General features: G+C 35.5%; 2 protein-coding genes across 4 annotated transcripts; one reads left to right on the top strand and one right to left on the bottom strand.

Moving 5' to 3' along the window:
• Positions 1-783: 783 nt before the first annotated feature.
• On the bottom strand, positions 784-2,233 carry eloca (elongin C paralog a). Of its 2 annotated transcripts, none has more exons than XM_067378108.1 (4): positions 2,170-2,233; positions 1,718-1,745; positions 1,343-1,486; positions 784-1,213 (listed from the first exon to the last, which is right to left on the bottom strand). In XM_067378108.1, exons 2-4 carry the CDS (start codon positions 1,719-1,721, stop codon positions 1,023-1,025), a joined length of 339 nt encoding a protein of 112 aa, XP_067234209.1. In that variant the 5' UTR covers positions 1,722-1,745; positions 2,170-2,233; the 3' UTR covers positions 784-1,022. The 2 variants fall into 2 exon arrangements, with proteins under 2 accessions (XP_067234209.1, XP_067234207.1); XM_067378106.1 differs by having other exon boundaries at positions 1,343-1,489; positions 2,170-2,230.
• A 1,723-nt stretch (positions 2,234-3,956) lies between these two features.
• dcaf11 (ddb1 and cul4 associated factor 11) lies at positions 3,957-15,270 on the top strand. 2 transcript variants are annotated; one of them, XM_067378436.1, is made up of 15 exons: positions 3,957-4,233; positions 5,644-5,830; positions 5,969-6,096; positions 6,472-6,590; positions 6,808-6,872; positions 7,058-7,158; positions 8,405-8,551; positions 8,662-8,716; positions 9,303-9,371; positions 9,635-9,692; positions 10,163-10,348; positions 10,721-10,874; positions 11,764-11,916; positions 12,000-12,106; positions 14,305-15,270. In XM_067378436.1, the coding sequence occupies exons 2-15, from the start codon at positions 5,655-5,657 to the stop codon at positions 14,410-14,412; spliced, it is 1,626 nt and encodes a 541-aa protein (XP_067234537.1). In that variant the 5' UTR covers positions 3,957-4,233; positions 5,644-5,654; the 3' UTR covers positions 14,413-15,270. The 2 variants fall into 2 exon arrangements, with proteins under 2 accessions (XP_067234537.1, XP_067234536.1); XM_067378435.1 differs by lacking the exon at positions 3,957-4,233 and adding an exon at positions 4,329-4,549 and having other exon boundaries at positions 14,305-15,254.
• Positions 15,271-15,917: the final 647 nt, after the last annotated feature.

Genomic DNA, 15,917 nt, shown 5'->3' with positions numbered 1-15,917 from the left:
AAAACAAAAAACAAAAAAAGAAGAAGAAGAAGAAAGAGGGTAAAGCAGGTAAAGTTTCTGAAATTTGATTGATTTTGATACAAAATTACCCAAAAGTGTTTGTCACAAAAAAGAACCTTTTATACATCTTTTAAACACATACTTAACTGCAGATACTGAAATGACATACACTGTGTGGTACAGTACAAATACTTTGAGTGTCCCTTATTTTCCTTTCCAGAAGTTGGCAACCCTATGATTTCCTCATTCTGCCACAGAACAAAGAAGGTAATTTTTTGAAACTTTCAAAATAGTATTCTTTTTAATTATTAATATTTATTTATTTTGAATAGTTATAATGAATAAATATCTATTTGTTTTAATAAATTTTAGTGTCTATTTTATTAGTCACAGAAAAAAAGCCATGGGTTTGGAACGACTTTTAAGAAATAGATTTTATTTTCTGGTGAAGTATTTTTTAAATTATTCATTAAATATTAATTAATATTATTAATAATAGATTTATATAAATAATTTTTAAATGTTTGAATGAATATAAAGCCAGTAATCTGGGTTTGGAACGACTTAACATTTTTTTATTTTTGGGTGACATATCTTTTTTTTTTTAATCGCAATCCTTTTAATGTTACAACCATGCCATAACTTACAGTACCGTATATATAAATATAAAATGATCTCTCCTTCACCCCGTGTTCACTATGTCTTACAAAAAAAATGCAAACCATTTTGTGTATTCTTTCCTGCTGTAAATATTAAACCAGGCAAAACACAAAGACACTGAGAGATGTGACAGTGTTATATTTGGTTCATCCATATATAGACTAGGACAACTGCAAAAGACTTGCAAATACAAAATGATTGTAAGACATTTAAAACACTGCATACAATACAATTTATCTAGACATTTCAAAGTACAACATAACAAAAAAAATGTATCAGAGCAAAACCTTTATAAATACACACTATATTGCAAACAAATTACAGTCATGTCAGTCGCAGTATAACACATACTCCATTCCTGTCTAACAGTCTAGGAAGTTTGCAGCCATGAGCAGTTCCAAGGCAATCTCAGGAGCAATGGGGAATTCTGGGATTTCTGTTGAGCTGTTAGTGTAGCGCACCTTATAGGTGAAATACATGCAAACTTTGGAGAGAACGTGAGACGGGATCTCCCGGAAGTTCACCTCATTGGTTTCATTTTCAGCAAACTGACCTTAAAGTAAACATGCAAATTGTTAGAGTTTCCTCCTCCTATTCAAATATCATAAACAATTTGAGTGATGGCAAAAACCCACAATAAACAAATGCTGTTTCATAATTGCAACACTTGTTTCATACTCACCAGGTCCACTCAGCATAGCCTTGATTGTGCCAGAGGTTAACGCATGCTCTCGCTTCACAATAAACTCGTGCCCATCTGAAGAGATCAGCTTTACATACATGGCATCTGGGCCCTCACAACCGCCATAAGTCCTCTCTTCAACATCTGCTGGAAAATGTTATTTGAATTTTTTTTAGGTGAAAAAGACACAAGCAAATGGAAGCTAAACAGACTAATGCATATGAGCAAATTGAACAGATCATTTGGACAAGAATAAGGATAAATAATAATTTGATGAGGTTCCAATCATTAAAATAAATCATCTGCAAATAGCACACGAGCTGATGGAGATGTTACAATTTCCTATTTGCAAATAAGTAAAATTCCAATACAAACCCATTGTTTCACAGGCACTGTATTATTCCTGCAAACAACAGAACAAAACATTAGGCTTATGGTGTATTGCATAGGAAAACAGATAAATTATTATAGGTCAAAATATGAAAAGGAGCGAGAAATAGAAAGCTTAGAAAAAAACACAAAATTGTGAGATATTATATGATGACGAGGCTGAATCCATATTGACGCGTGAATAGTAAACAAAACCCCTCTAAGTTCTCCCAAAATATTGACTAGTTTGTGTAATTATTGTCTTTTTGCTGTACTTGGTAATTTCATATTTGTTCTTGTTTCTAAATCAGTCTCATAGAAAAACACTGTCACGGTCTCAACAGTAAATAACAGATTTTTTACAAATAATTTTGAAAACTATAAATCGCAATATCGTATCGTTTCTTTTCTGAGGGGATCAATTAATAATATTATATACAAATCTATATCACACTTACCACGAATTTAAAACAGTAAAACAACTTGAGACATACAGGCGCTGGATAAAACGGAATACTTCCGGTTCAAAAATGTGGTTCATAATTAAAAGTCCCCAAACTTTTGGTGAATGTAATGCACCACCAATGTTTAATTACACAGACAGGAGAATAATCTTCAGAAACATTACAAATGTATTAAAATAAGTTGAAATGATTGTGTAATGTTAATGTATTGATACAAGTAATTCTAACAAAGGTAAGCTCAGAAAAGTCCAAACACACACTGCGGAGTTAGTTAATTTGTAAGTACCTTGAGAAGCAAATGTCAAAAACACAACATGGTATTGAATTTTCCTGAACTTTTACATAAAAACAATACCATCCAAATGAAAACGGATATTTTATATTATAGGTCAATGACATCTAAGAGCCAATAGCAAAAATGGCCAGCAGATGGTGCAAATTGTACCTGTACTGGAAACAGAATCAGCTACTAACATTTCTATTAAAAGGCCTAATATAAAGTCTATATAAATAATACATTTAGATACGGTTTCTCCTATAATACTTACTATTATTGGTTATAGGGGCGGTTTCCCAGACAGGGTTTAAATTAAGCCAGGAGTAGGCCTTAATCTAGAATAGTTAATCGTGGCTTAAAAAAATGGCTTTCTGAAACACAGATTACTAAAACCTGGACTATGGAGTCCTGAATTAAAATAAACCAGATTAATTTCAAACCAACTGTACTAAACTGAATTAGCATGAGAGGTTGCCTGTAAAACATGGAATGAACCAAGAAGACCTTAAAATTTCATGGAACTGAGAAGCAAATCCGAGGAAACAATGGACGCAGAAAAAGACTGCAATAAAAAAAAGAAAAAAGAATTAACTAAACAAGAGACATTTCTTTTAAAGCAAGCAAAATACATCAGCTGTGGAAAAAAATAAATCTGTTTGTAATGAATTCTATTTAAAAAATGAATTCTCTATATATAATTATAAATGCTTTTGTTTGCACAAGCTCAACACTTCACCATAAGGGTAATCTCTAAAAAACATTAACATAACAAAAACTTTTACATAATAGAACATTAAACAGTAAAAAGCCTCTCCATATTCTCATCTTTCTAAAAAATGCATAAAATAGCACTCCCAATTTAGCCCGGTGCAAAGCTTGATGGGAAGTGAAAGTCCTGTTTGATTGGGTTACTAGACTGAAACATGTTATTTCAAAATGAAAACATCAAGTGAGTTCTAGTAACCATTTCAAGTCAATTTAACATGAAGCAATCACATTTGAACCAGAAACAATGGCGTTAAATTAAAATAAATTTAAATAAAGTGAACAGCATCAATATATATATATATATATATATATATATATATACACACACACACATATATATATCGATATTGATATATATCCAAGTAATACATGCATCTTCTTTGAAACACAATGTTAATCTGAAGTTAAACCTGCCTCCTGGTAGGTTTAATTTAAGCCTCAATTTAGTCCTGGAGTAGATCAGTTTATTATACTCTGGACTAGACTAAGTCTAGGACTATTTAAAACCATGACAGGGAAAGCAGATTTCTGTTAATCTGGTTTAAAGGCCCATTTTATTCTAGGTCTAGGCTCTAAACCGGCCCTAAATTTAATTTCCCAGAAAAAAATTTAATCCATCAGTTCCTTGTGCATAAAGAAATACACCTGAAACTAGACTATATTTTGGTAAACAGGGCAGTCCTACTGTGGAGCTGAATTGCAGCCTGACTCTGTTTCTTTGTTCTCAACATCACGGCTTATTAGTGATGACCAAACTGGTGGAGCTTGCCATTCCTGTTAGCAGTCCACAAACTAAGGCAACTCTTCAAGCTCTTCACTAGATGTGGGACATCTGGCATGAAGTAGTATAGCCTCCTTTCTGGTCTTGCTGGATGTGGGACAGATGTTTCTTTGTGGTCCACTCCAAAGGCTTTCCACATTGCCTGATTAGGGCTGCCCATGTCAGTGTTGACATTAACCACACGAAGCCCTATGGAAGCTGCTATGGCAATGATGTCGAGGATGATTGGCTTGTAAGTTGCCCCATTAGTGGAATTTTTACTGTAGTGGTTTGTGTTTTAATCTATTATAATGTATTTGTTCGGTTGGAGAGCGTATGTACGTCACGTGACCAGAGGAAGGCGAGTCTCGAGATCGTAAACAACATGGCGCGTTACGAACCAGGAGAATCTTGAAAACAACTCAGGGAAAGAGAAGCGCTCCGCATACTGAACTCCCACGTTTACAAGCTTAATTTTTGACAGCACTATTTTGTGGTTATTTACCGAGGTCTGCAGGAAGAAACTAACGGAGTAAAAGAGCTGTCAAAGCGCTGTTATCAATTTATTGGTGGGTGTCTCTCTTTTGTAGGTCGCTTACACAGTGTGCTAGCGTGAGCGCTAACTTATAAACAAAGGGTTATTTGGGGTGTATATTTAGTGTAATTAGGAGCTTTTTATGTATTTTGCTTTTTTAAACTGTTAGTTTGTAAATATGAAACCATTATGTGAAGTGATCGCCCCATGTCATTTGCTGTTTTCAGTTCTAGCCTGTCATTTTAGCAGAGTCGGCTGTCAGTTACATCACAGCCTTTTATCAGCTGCATGTCAACATGTATTTACCTCATTTAAATCGCCCGTTTAATGTTATAATTTCTCAAGGCAAACATACTGACCGACCTCTCAATTAATGCATTGTGACATGTTCATCACAACTGTTTGGACAGACAGGTATCTTGGGTATATGTCATATTATTTACAGTATTACTAAAAGATGGTGTTCGATATATTTAAGGAAATCCTAGTATTATTTACAACATATCTTGCTTCCTTATCTTGCTGTTTTTATATATAATTTTTTATGCTTAGTATTTTCCACATCTCAGACATGTTAAAATGCATAACTAAGTCTTACTTAAGTCCTGTAATGTGAATGAATCTATCTTTTATGGCACTAATTTAAGCACATATACACTATTGACCAAAAGTTTGGAGTTATTAAGAATTTTTTTTAGGATGAAAATAATGCTTTTATTCAGCAAGTATTAAACTGATCAAAAGTGACAGTAAAAACATTTATAATGTTACAAAAGATTTCAGTTTAAATACTGTTCTATTGAACTTTCTGTTCATCAATGAATCCTGAAAAAAGGTAACATGGTTTCCTCAAACATTTTAAGCAACACAACCATTTTCAACATTGATAATACTGATTCTTGACCAGCAAATCACCATGTTAAAATGAATTCTGAAGGATCATGTGACACTGCAGACTAGAATAATGATGCTGAATTTTTTTTATTATTATTTGAGCGTATGTCATATTATTCAGTATTACTGGTGTTTAATATCTTAAAGGAATTTCTAGAATTATATCTTGCTTTTTTATAATGTCATGAATGTGACTGCCTGTATTGCTTATGGCTGAATAAATTATTTTTCCAGACAATCAGTCTATGGGCTCTCAGTCCAGTTCTGGGATGTCCGGTCGGGGCTCTGGTAACAACCCAGACCAGTCAGAACCAGAACCCAACCAGAATTCCAATCAGACGGGTCACACACAGGCAGAAAGACAGTCAGAATCTGAAGAGGACGTTGACTTAGCTCAAGTTCTGGCGTACCTACTGCGGAGGTAAATATACATAACCCACATGACATTTATGTGGAGATACCTTTCCCAGGGCAGCGTTTTAAACATGTTTTGCAACTCTACCATTTCCTCATTTTTTCAAATGAATATTTCAGAAGTGTTCCTTTTTCTTTACTATAGGGGCCAGGTGCGCCTGGTCCATGGAAGTGGAGCGACAGGCCTACAGCTTGTGCAGTCATATTCAGACTCTGACGAAGACAGCGATGGGGCCTGGGATGGGCGGTTAGGACATCGATACGACCCTCCAGGTGAGTATAATGCACAAAATTGCCTCTGCATTTAGCCCATAGTGGCTACTGCAACTACTGGTGCAGCTCAGTGCATGGAAATTGCACAAAAGACTGTGCAATTACAGTAAATTAAATCTGCTACACTGCTGCTATTGATTATTGCTGATGCAAATACTATACTGGAAGCTTGTGTATCTCTGAGTTCATTCCAGTCTTCATTGTTATTTAGAAAAGTAAGGATCATCTGCAAGGAGATATTCAACCCTTAATATAAAGTATCTAAAAGAACCAACAGCCTCTTTAGCCTAATTTTCAGTCTATAAAAGTGAGAAACAGTGCCATTGAATACACACTTTTGTGGTAATTTACTTTGTCTTATTTATTCTCACTCAGTGGATGCCCAACCAGACACACAGGAAGTGGACCGCAGTGAGATCCGCACTCAGATTCTGCTTGCCACTGCTTCCTCAGGCTTAAAGGGCAGATACAGTTTCACACATATGCTGGCAGAGGTAAGATGTGTCTATATCTGTGTATCTTTCATTTGCAGTTTATTTATACTAACAATACAAAGAGTCTGAGTTATTTTAGCTATCAGCTGTTTTACTTTTTATTATAGATTTGAGGAAATTTATATTTTCACATGTGACTGCAGCCAGATGATCAAAAAATATGCATAGTTGTGTTCAGAAGTGTGCAATTTTCTATAATGTATTTTTCTTTTTGAAGCGGGAACAGGGACGTTGTCGTGGGTCAGGTTTTTCTCATGGAGAGTGCAGCCGTATCCGTTCACAGTAAGTGTATTATAAATGCTATGCTACAACAATAATAGTGCATATTTTAAACATTTAAATGCTACTCAGAGATACACTGGCACAGATGTTTTTTACATTTCAAATAGGGAGATTTTTTTTCTTTCTGCTTCTAAAACTGATCAATCTTTGCATACATGTAGTAATACAAATTTATTTCTTCATAGTTTCTTGCCCAATCATGTGGTATACAAGGACACTTATCAGCAGAAAGTCTTTTGTGGACTCTATAGTGATGAGGGAAACATGTTCCTGTCTGCATGCCAAGGTGAAACTGGAACTTTGTTATTAGTGTTTATTTTCTATGCTTAGTATTTTCCAAATGCACATCTCAAACATGTTCAAATTCATAACAAATCTCTACTAAAGTCGTGTAGGGTAAATGTTTCTGTCTTTTTTTCTTTCTTTAATTTGAGTTAATTTACACTACCGTTCAAAAGTTTGGAATTTTTAATAAAAGAAAACTTTTATTAAAAAAGGATGCATTAAATTGACCAAAAGTGACAGTAAAGACATTTATAATGTTACTTTCATATAAACTTTATACTCATGTAATAATCCTGAACAATCCACAAAAATATTAAGCAGCACACAACTGTTTTCACAACCCAGAACTGTTTTCAACATTGATAATAATAAGAAATGTTTCTTGTGCTTCAAATCAGCATATTAGAATGATTTGTGAAGGATCATGTGAAACTGAAAACTGCTGAAAATTTGCTATCAAAGGAATAAATTACATTATACAAATATATTAAAATAGAAAAAAAGTTATTTTAAATTGTAATAATTTGTCACAATATTACTGTTTTTACTGTGTTTTGATCAAATAAATGCAGCTTTGGTAAGCCCAAAAGCATAAAGGCCAAAGTATACTTTTTTTTACATTTTTTTTTTTAATGCGTACACTAGCATATGCTTATAGTCAAATGCGCATGCACTCTAGAAAGTTTCATCTTTGTCCAGTGTCTGCGCTATTTTTCTCCAGAAGTTATGACTGATAAAATGTCTTTGTATTTTTTCAAACTAAAGTTGCAGCTGTCTCATAACCCTTTCACATCAGTGCTTATCAATGTCTGTTGTTGTTGCAGACTGTGGTATTTTATTGTTCTTGTTCCATCTCTTTAGTTTAATTTTAATTTTCTAGTTTAACTGTTTGAAAATATAGTCAAGCAAAAGGCTAATCATTAATTACCGTTATGTGTCCAACGTTGTAAAAAGCTTGTGCGAGTGTGTAGAGGCGGGGCTAATTAGCATATTCATAGATTTGGATATACTAAATGAAGCAAGGATGTAGAGTTACATTTTAAGTCATGAGCAAATTTGTTTCACAGGGAAAAAATGTGTCATTTTGGTGATCAAAGATGAGTTTTAAGGGATAAAATTATTGACTACAGGGAGACTGACTTAAGAGACCTCTTTCAAAAACATTTTTAAAAAAAATCTTACTGACCCCAAACTTTTGAGTTATAGTGCATGTCTTATACCCTCTTTTTTCTGTCTCTTTTTTATAGACCAGAATATCAGGTTATATGATACTAGTAGGGGCCGTTTTGCTCTAAAGAAGACGGTGAAGGCCAGAGACGTGGGCTGGAGCATTCTGGATGTGTGTTTTACACCTGATGCACGTTGTGTGCTCTACTCCAGTTGGTCTGACTACAGTAAGACAGGGACAGGTCAATTAAACTGTTTTGTTGGCACTACTGTCATTGACTGTTCTAATGCACTGCATCTGTGCTCTCTCTCTCTCTCTCTCTCTCTCTCTCTTTAGTACATGTGTGCAGTGTAGATGGAGACAATGAAACACACACCGCTCTGGACCTCAAGTTAGTGTTTCCTCATAGTACATTATAGCATTCAAATTCAGGTAATCACCTGTATGCTTCCTCTTCATGTGAATGACAGACAGTAGAACAGATTTCCATGACCATTCACTACAACCATCACATGACTGTGAGATAACCAAAACTGAACATGCTGGCAAAGTGAAGTGTTGCATAAATAACACACTTCAGGTTAATAAAAATAATAAAAGGTATTTGTTGAATCTCAATATGTAAAAATAACAGCAACCCTCCGATATTTAAATTGTAATTAAAGTGTTATAACGGCACTCAGATTTGCTAATAATGCCAATAGATGACTTTTCCAGCGTGTCTTTCTGCCTCTCCCATTAAATTCACATTACCATTTTGATGTCTTCTCTGCATTGCATGACATTTAGTGACTATGCTGTGATAATGCTGTGATAACTGTAATATTACGCTTTTAGAGGTTTGGTCTTTCTCTGTTCATCCCCAAGTAAGGTAGAGCTGTGTGAATGGAAATGAGTTTTTATGTTTATATTTCAATATAAAAAAGTTACTCATGTTCAGTGTTGCTGATGTTGACGGGTGTCTTTTCTTCTTTCAGTCCTGATGAACGGAGATTCTGTGTTTTCTCACTGACAGCGTCCACAGATGGAAAAGAGATTTTAGGCGGGTCAGTATCTTTCACTATGGCCTTCATACTTAAAGTCCATTACTAACTCAAAATTACTGTTTATATCTGGATACTTTTTTTCTAACTTATATAAACTTGTTTTGGATTTTCAATTTTCACTATTGTGAGTGTATGTATGTATGTATCTATCCATCTATCTATTAACAGGCATAATAACTACCTACCTTACAAGAAAAAATATAAAGTGTATGTTAAAAATTTTGTATACTCTCCCTAAGATACCTTTTATCTCTATCAAACAGTGCAAACGATGGCTGCCTGTATGTGTTTGATCGCGAACAAAACAAGAGAACTCTAAAGGTATGGTTCACATGTTTTACAGTCGTAGAAGAATACAAAACCTGCAAATTCTTATAAAAATATTTCTATTTATTAAAAAGTGACAAGAGCCCCATAATTAGTAAATTAGTAAAAGTTTTGTCACCTTTCCACCTGCTGCACTTCTTACTTTTTCTCTTTCATTGGCATCTAAACATTTTTTTTCCTTGGATTAATGTGCAAGATTTTTACCTTCTAATGGATCATTATTTCTTCATCAAAATAAGTTAATTCTTCTGTCAACCTGTCATACATCTCTGCCATCCTGTGACCTTATTTCTTGCATAATCTTTACAGCTTCCTGATCTCAGTGCATCAAAGCAAAGGTTTATTGCTCTGAACTGAATGTGATCATTGATAAGCATGATAGATTTAGTGAGAACATTATCCAGACATTGCCCTCTGTAGAATGACTCATGTGTATTTCTTTTTTCTCTCTGTACGTCTTTCAGATTGACGCTCATGAGGATGATGTGAATGCTGTAGCATTTGCAGATAGTTCATCGCAGCTGCTGTTCTCAGGCAGTGATGATGCTGTGTGTAAAGTATGGGACAGACGTACACTCAGAGAAGACAGACCACAGCCTGTGGGTCAACTGGCTGGACACAGAGATGGAATCACCTTCATACACAGCAAGGTATAATAGAAATCCAAACTGTCATACTATCAAAATGCAATGATTCCAATGATTTATGCATTTTATTTTTAAGTGGTCCTAGTCCTTCATAAATGTACACTTGAGATAGCAGAGAAGCCTTTTGTATAACTACCTAATATTAAAACAAACAGTGGGTGTTCAGATACTTTTGGCCATGTAGTGTATGTCACAGCGAACAAGTTAAAGGTAATTAAACAGTTAAAGAGCAGGACTGTTATCAAAAAGGGTCAAATCTAGGTAAAGCTGATTGTACAGTTGCAGAATATCCGTTATTGTCCCCTAAATATAATTGCAGTCCATTAGTTGCTTCCCTTCAAGCACTTTTTAAGCAGCATTTCTGTTGTCCTGAAGGGCGACGCTCGATACTTGATCAGCAACTCCAAAGATCAGACCATTAAGCTGTGGGACGTTAGGAAGTTTTCACCCAAAGAGGGACTCGCAGCCTCACGACTCGCTGTCACACAACAGAACTGGGACTACCGCTGGCAGCAGGTTCCCCAGAGAGGTGTGTTAAAGACCCCCAGTGGCGAAAAACAAGTTTTTAATGTTGTTTATATGTCTAGGTGGTGTTTTTAATATGCTTTTAGACCAATTCATAAGTCAAAACCATTGCTGATTATTTTCTCTTTAAAACTGCAGTGAAAAAAAAGATCTGCGGTTTGAAATCACTGGTGTTTCTGACGTCACAAACTACCTTGTAGTCAATCACGTCAACGTGGCGGCGGGCTTTAGCATATCATTAACAGCGAATTAGCAGGGGAGTCTTGAGAGAAGCCATGTTATCCCAGTATATTTTTCTGTTGATATGAAAAATCGTGTAGATTTAGCAATATGGTGGGTGTATGATGTATATTACGATGTTATGATGAACTATATGCCTTTCTCCAATGACGTTCTGAGTTGTTCAAAGTGTTTCTAAGGATACTGATTGTTTGACGGCAGATATCGAACGGAAAATGGTTTGTGTAACATTAGCACCCCGTTATTAGCTGTTTGATAACATAGTCAAGCAAAAGGCTGATCGTATTAATTACTGTTATGTGTCCAGTGTTGTAAAAAGCGATTGTGCAGCGTTTAGCTCAGTAAGTTAAGCGAGTTCATCTCTGAGCTGCGTGAGTGAGTGGAGGCGGGGCTAATTTGCATATTTATTGATCCATGGATATTAAATGAGCCAAGGGTATAGTTACGTTCAAGCTTTTTTAAGGCACAAAGAAAAGTTTTTTTCACAGGAAAAAATGTTTAAATATGTAATTTTAGTGATCACAGATGAGTTTTAAAGGATAAAATTGACTACAGTGGGACTTTAACATGCTTGAAACTGGTTTATTTTCAACCTTAATTGTACACATAAACACAAAGCACCTGTTTTCACTTGTTATTTTGTTGCCCTGCAGCACTAAAGAGGCATAAGCTCACCGGTGACACCTCTGTGATGACCTACAGGGGTCATGGGGTTTTGCACACGCTCATTCGGTGCCGCTTTTCCCCTGAGTTCAGCACTGGACAGAAGTTTATTTACACAGGCTGTTCAACAGGCAAAATCGTCAGTAAGTTGATAATAAATGCATAAAGTGTGTAATATTCTTATTCAAATCTGCAAAATTTCACCTCCTCCTATCTTTTTTTGTAGTCTACGATGTTTTGACGGGACGTGTTGTGTGCAAATTGTCCAATCATGACGCATGTGTGAGGGACGTCAGCTGGCACCCGTATCACAACAACATGGTCAGCAGCTCTGTAAGTAAAACCACTGTTTAATTAGGGCTGTTACGAAATGTAAGTGATGAAGTCGATTGCGAAAATATGTTGATTTGCGTGGGATGCATTTCCGCGTCTCTGTTTACATTCATCACTAATCCCCTGTCATGTTTCACAAAACATAACTCCCTAGAGCAGATGCTAATGGCTAGTATGGCAACCCGTTTAATACAGTTGCATTCATACAAAGTTTTGTTTTTTACTATGGTTCCCCCCCAAAAAAAGATTTTTCTAGTCGACCAGTAGTCCCTCATTTAAGCCATTCGTAGACTAGTCAAAAGTTTAGAAAAATACTAAAACATAATAATGAGCTTTTAAAATATGAATTAAGCTTAAAGCTTGCCACAGCACACCGGCAAAAGTGATTATGAATGTGTCTGAAACAGCAAGGAGATTGTCTAAACATTTTATTAATAAACAAGTGATTTCTGAGTCATTATCGGCAGCAAAGATTAACTTGATGATAGTGGATAGTGGATGCGCCTCTAGAGTGAAATGTTAAAGGGTTAGTTCACCCAAAAATTAAAATTCTGTCATTAATTACTCACCTTCATGTCATTCCACACCCATAAGACCTTTGTTCATCTTTGGAACACAAATTAAGATATTTTTAATGAAATCTGAGAGATTTCTCAATAGACCACAATTTAACCACCATTTTCAAGGTCCAAAAAAGGTACTGAAAACACTAAAACAGTCGACATGACTGCAGTGATTTAACCTTAATGTTATGAAGCGACGAGACAAAATAACGAGTTTATTTAACAATATCTTCTCCTCTGTGTCATTCTCATACGCTGTTTACATTCAGCACTTTCAGGTTCTACGTCAGAATGCCAACTCATTAGCTGGCTCCTGCGTCAGCATCACGTGAACACCGTCTGCCAATAGCGAGCCACCATTCAGATGTAGAACCTGGAAGCACCGAACATAAACAGTGAATGAGAATTACACAGAAGAGAAGATATTGTTGAATAAAGTATTTATTTTTGTTTCGTTTTTGCGCACAAAATATATTCTCGTCGCTTCATAAAGATAAGGTTGAACCACTGCAGTCACATGGACTATTTTAACAATGTCTTAAGTACCTTTCTGGACCTTGAAAGCGGTACTGAAAACTGCTGTCTGTTAAGGAGTCAGAGAGCTCTCGGATTTCATGAGAATACCTTAATTTGTATTCCGAAGATGAACAAAGGTTTTACAGCTTTGGAACAACATGAGGGTGAGTAATAAATGACATAAATTTCATTTTTGGGTGAACTAACCCTTTAAGCGTGCAGTAAGCTTGGTACTAATTTAGCTTCCACACTCCACACAAACACTTGGATATGCACCTAATAGTAGCAAACATTTATCTAGGTTAACATTTGAGTGACCGGCCATGTAAAGTGATTAAAAAAGATATTTGATATGATAAGCCACACGATTAATATTAGGTTGGTGAACGATTGGTTTTCCTGCCTGACATAATTACCACATGGACCAGCCATGTTAATGATCTGTCCATCACGGACTGCATGACTTTGCCAATTTTTTTTTTTTTATTCTGTGATTAACCAATGAATTTGGTCGATTAAGAGCCTCTTCTCGTTAATTAACGTTAAGTCGACTATTAAGGGGCGGCCCTGCTATTTACAACCGCATTCTATAACCGTACTGACACCTGTGCATCTTCAGGACTCACAACTGCATTCTCAATAAACCTGTGCTGACTGAACGGAACCGCATTAGACAAATAGTGTCACATCATATAATGTGAGAGCCACACTGAACTGTATAATCATGAGGGGTTAATTTACTCAGGGAGATGATTTGCGATCATCCGAAGATCCACCAGAGCTGCCGTGAGTGCAAGCTGCGAAGCGCGTGGCTTATTTATTTAATAACGTGCTGTCCATTGTGATAAAACTTCCTGGTGTTATGGACCATAACACCAGGAAGGACATCACCATCTTTGATGCTTTATACTGTAATACTTCAGGATTAATTGACTATCAGAAAATCATCAATAGATTAATTGCAGAAATAATCATTCGATTATGGGGAAGGGGGGATAATTGATCAGAATAATCATTAGATGCAGCCTAAATATTATACATATACATTTTTTTTTTTTAAAGTTGTGCATCAACACTGAACTCATTGCTGTTTTTTTTTTCTCTTTCATGTTCGCTCAGTGGGATGGCGCCATACGTTTGTGGGAACACGCGCAGAACCACCCTCTGGACAAAGACAGAGAAAGGATGAACGTGGATGTGGTGGAGATGAAAACAAAAGGCTGTTGATGACGTCAGAGGTAGATGGTGCCATCACAGCAGGAATGGGATGATGGAGGAATAAAGAGAAACGGGGGGCAAAAAACACAAAAGACAACAAATTTTGTGCAGATAATTTTGTGAAATCACACTGATGTAGTGTCAGGCAGGGTCTTCAAATGTTGTTTGTTTGATTCCACATTGCTCCGCCTACTGGCACAAAAAGATGATTCAAATGTGTTTAAGCTAAAAGGATCAGTGGTATTTAATTTGTGGACAGAGTTTTGTGATTTCTCTTTTACGCCTACTGTTACACCTCTCTTTCAGCTCGGAGGTGACCCTTTAAGCTTTAATGAAAGACTTTGAGTGAATTTCACCGATATAAAGGATGCATGATTTCAGACAGGCACAAAACAACTGCTTTGCTTGAAAAATTACTGTACGGTAATATAGCAAAAATAATTTAGACATAATGGACATGTTTCTAAAAGTGCAAAGAATTCTGGGAATAATTCTAAATATTGTAAGATATTTTATTGCTATTAATGTCCAGGATTTGATTTTGTAGTTCAATGTAAAAAAAAAAAAATAATCTTTGTCAAAACTTTGAATGTGTGTGTGGGTGTGTGTGTGTAGAGATGTAGTCTTGACTTTATGGGTGCGGGAATGAGTTTCTTTATGTGTGGGAGCGTGTGTGCAAATATGTTTCTTTTGACAGGTTTGATTTGTGTATGATTTAGGTGCATTTAGAAATGATTGAAACACTCAGAATTGTTTTACAAGAATAATTAAACTTATGCGCACAGCTTTGTTTGTTTGGACTATAAATCATATCTCAAATATTTTCAGCCGGCTTCAAACAATACAGTTAGCGTTTGCATTTCAAGCCAATTTATCTTTTCTAAACTTGATCTGTGAAGATAAAAAAAAAAAAATCAATTCAACATATACATTACCATTCAAACGTTTGGGGTCAGTAAGATTAATCAAAAGTGACAGAAAAGACATTTACATTTTAAAATATATAAAAATAGAAAACATTAAAGGGTCATGAAACGCTGAAACACATTTTTTGAGATGTTAACAGATATGTACAGGTTGCACATCATTGAAAACAACAATAGTACTCGATTTGTTTATTATTAAGTGAAAATTGGATATTTTTTAGTTTTTCTGAGCTATTTCGTTCTTCTGATTTAAAAAACAAAGTTGAACCAACGTCACGAAAATTGAGGCAAAAAAAGGAGGGTTTCAAGAAAAATCCTCTGCTCTCATCCAGAATCTCCAGCATATTCATTTGTCAGACAAGACTGGAACTTCAAACGGGACTGGCTTCTATGGTCAGATGAAACTAAAATAAGAGCTTTTTGGCAGCAAACACACCAGATGGGTTTGGTGCACACATGTATAAAAAGTCCCCCATGCCCACAGTTAAATATACTGCTGGATCTTTAATGTTGTGGGCCTATTTTTCTGCTGGAGGTCCTGGACATCTTGATCAGATATATGGTATCATGGATTTTAGTAAATACCAA

This window comes from Chanodichthys erythropterus, chromosome 23 (genome assembly GCF_024489055.1).
Source record: "Chanodichthys erythropterus isolate Z2021 chromosome 23, ASM2448905v1, whole genome shotgun sequence".
Lineage (NCBI taxonomy): Eukaryota > Metazoa > Chordata > Actinopteri > Cypriniformes > Xenocyprididae > Chanodichthys > Chanodichthys erythropterus.
This window is presented reverse-complemented; position numbering and strand designations above follow the sequence as displayed.

Coding starts and splice junctions, on each gene's coding strand:
- eloca (XM_067378106.1), bottom strand. Junction 1,214..1,342: donor GGCTATGCTGAGTGGACCTG/GTGAGTATGAAA, acceptor GTTTACTTTAAG/GTCAGTTTGCTGAAAATGAA.
- dcaf11 (XM_067378436.1), top strand. CDS start 5,655: ATGGGCTCTCAGTCCAGTTCTGGGATGTCCGGTCGGGGCTCTGGTAAC. Junction 6,591..6,807: donor TCACACATATGCTGGCAGAG/GTAAGATGTGTC, acceptor TTCTTTTTGAAG/CGGGAACAGGGACGTTGTCG. Junction 12,107..14,304: donor ACAACATGGTCAGCAGCTCT/GTAAGTAAAACC, acceptor ATGTTCGCTCAG/TGGGATGGCGCCATACGTTT.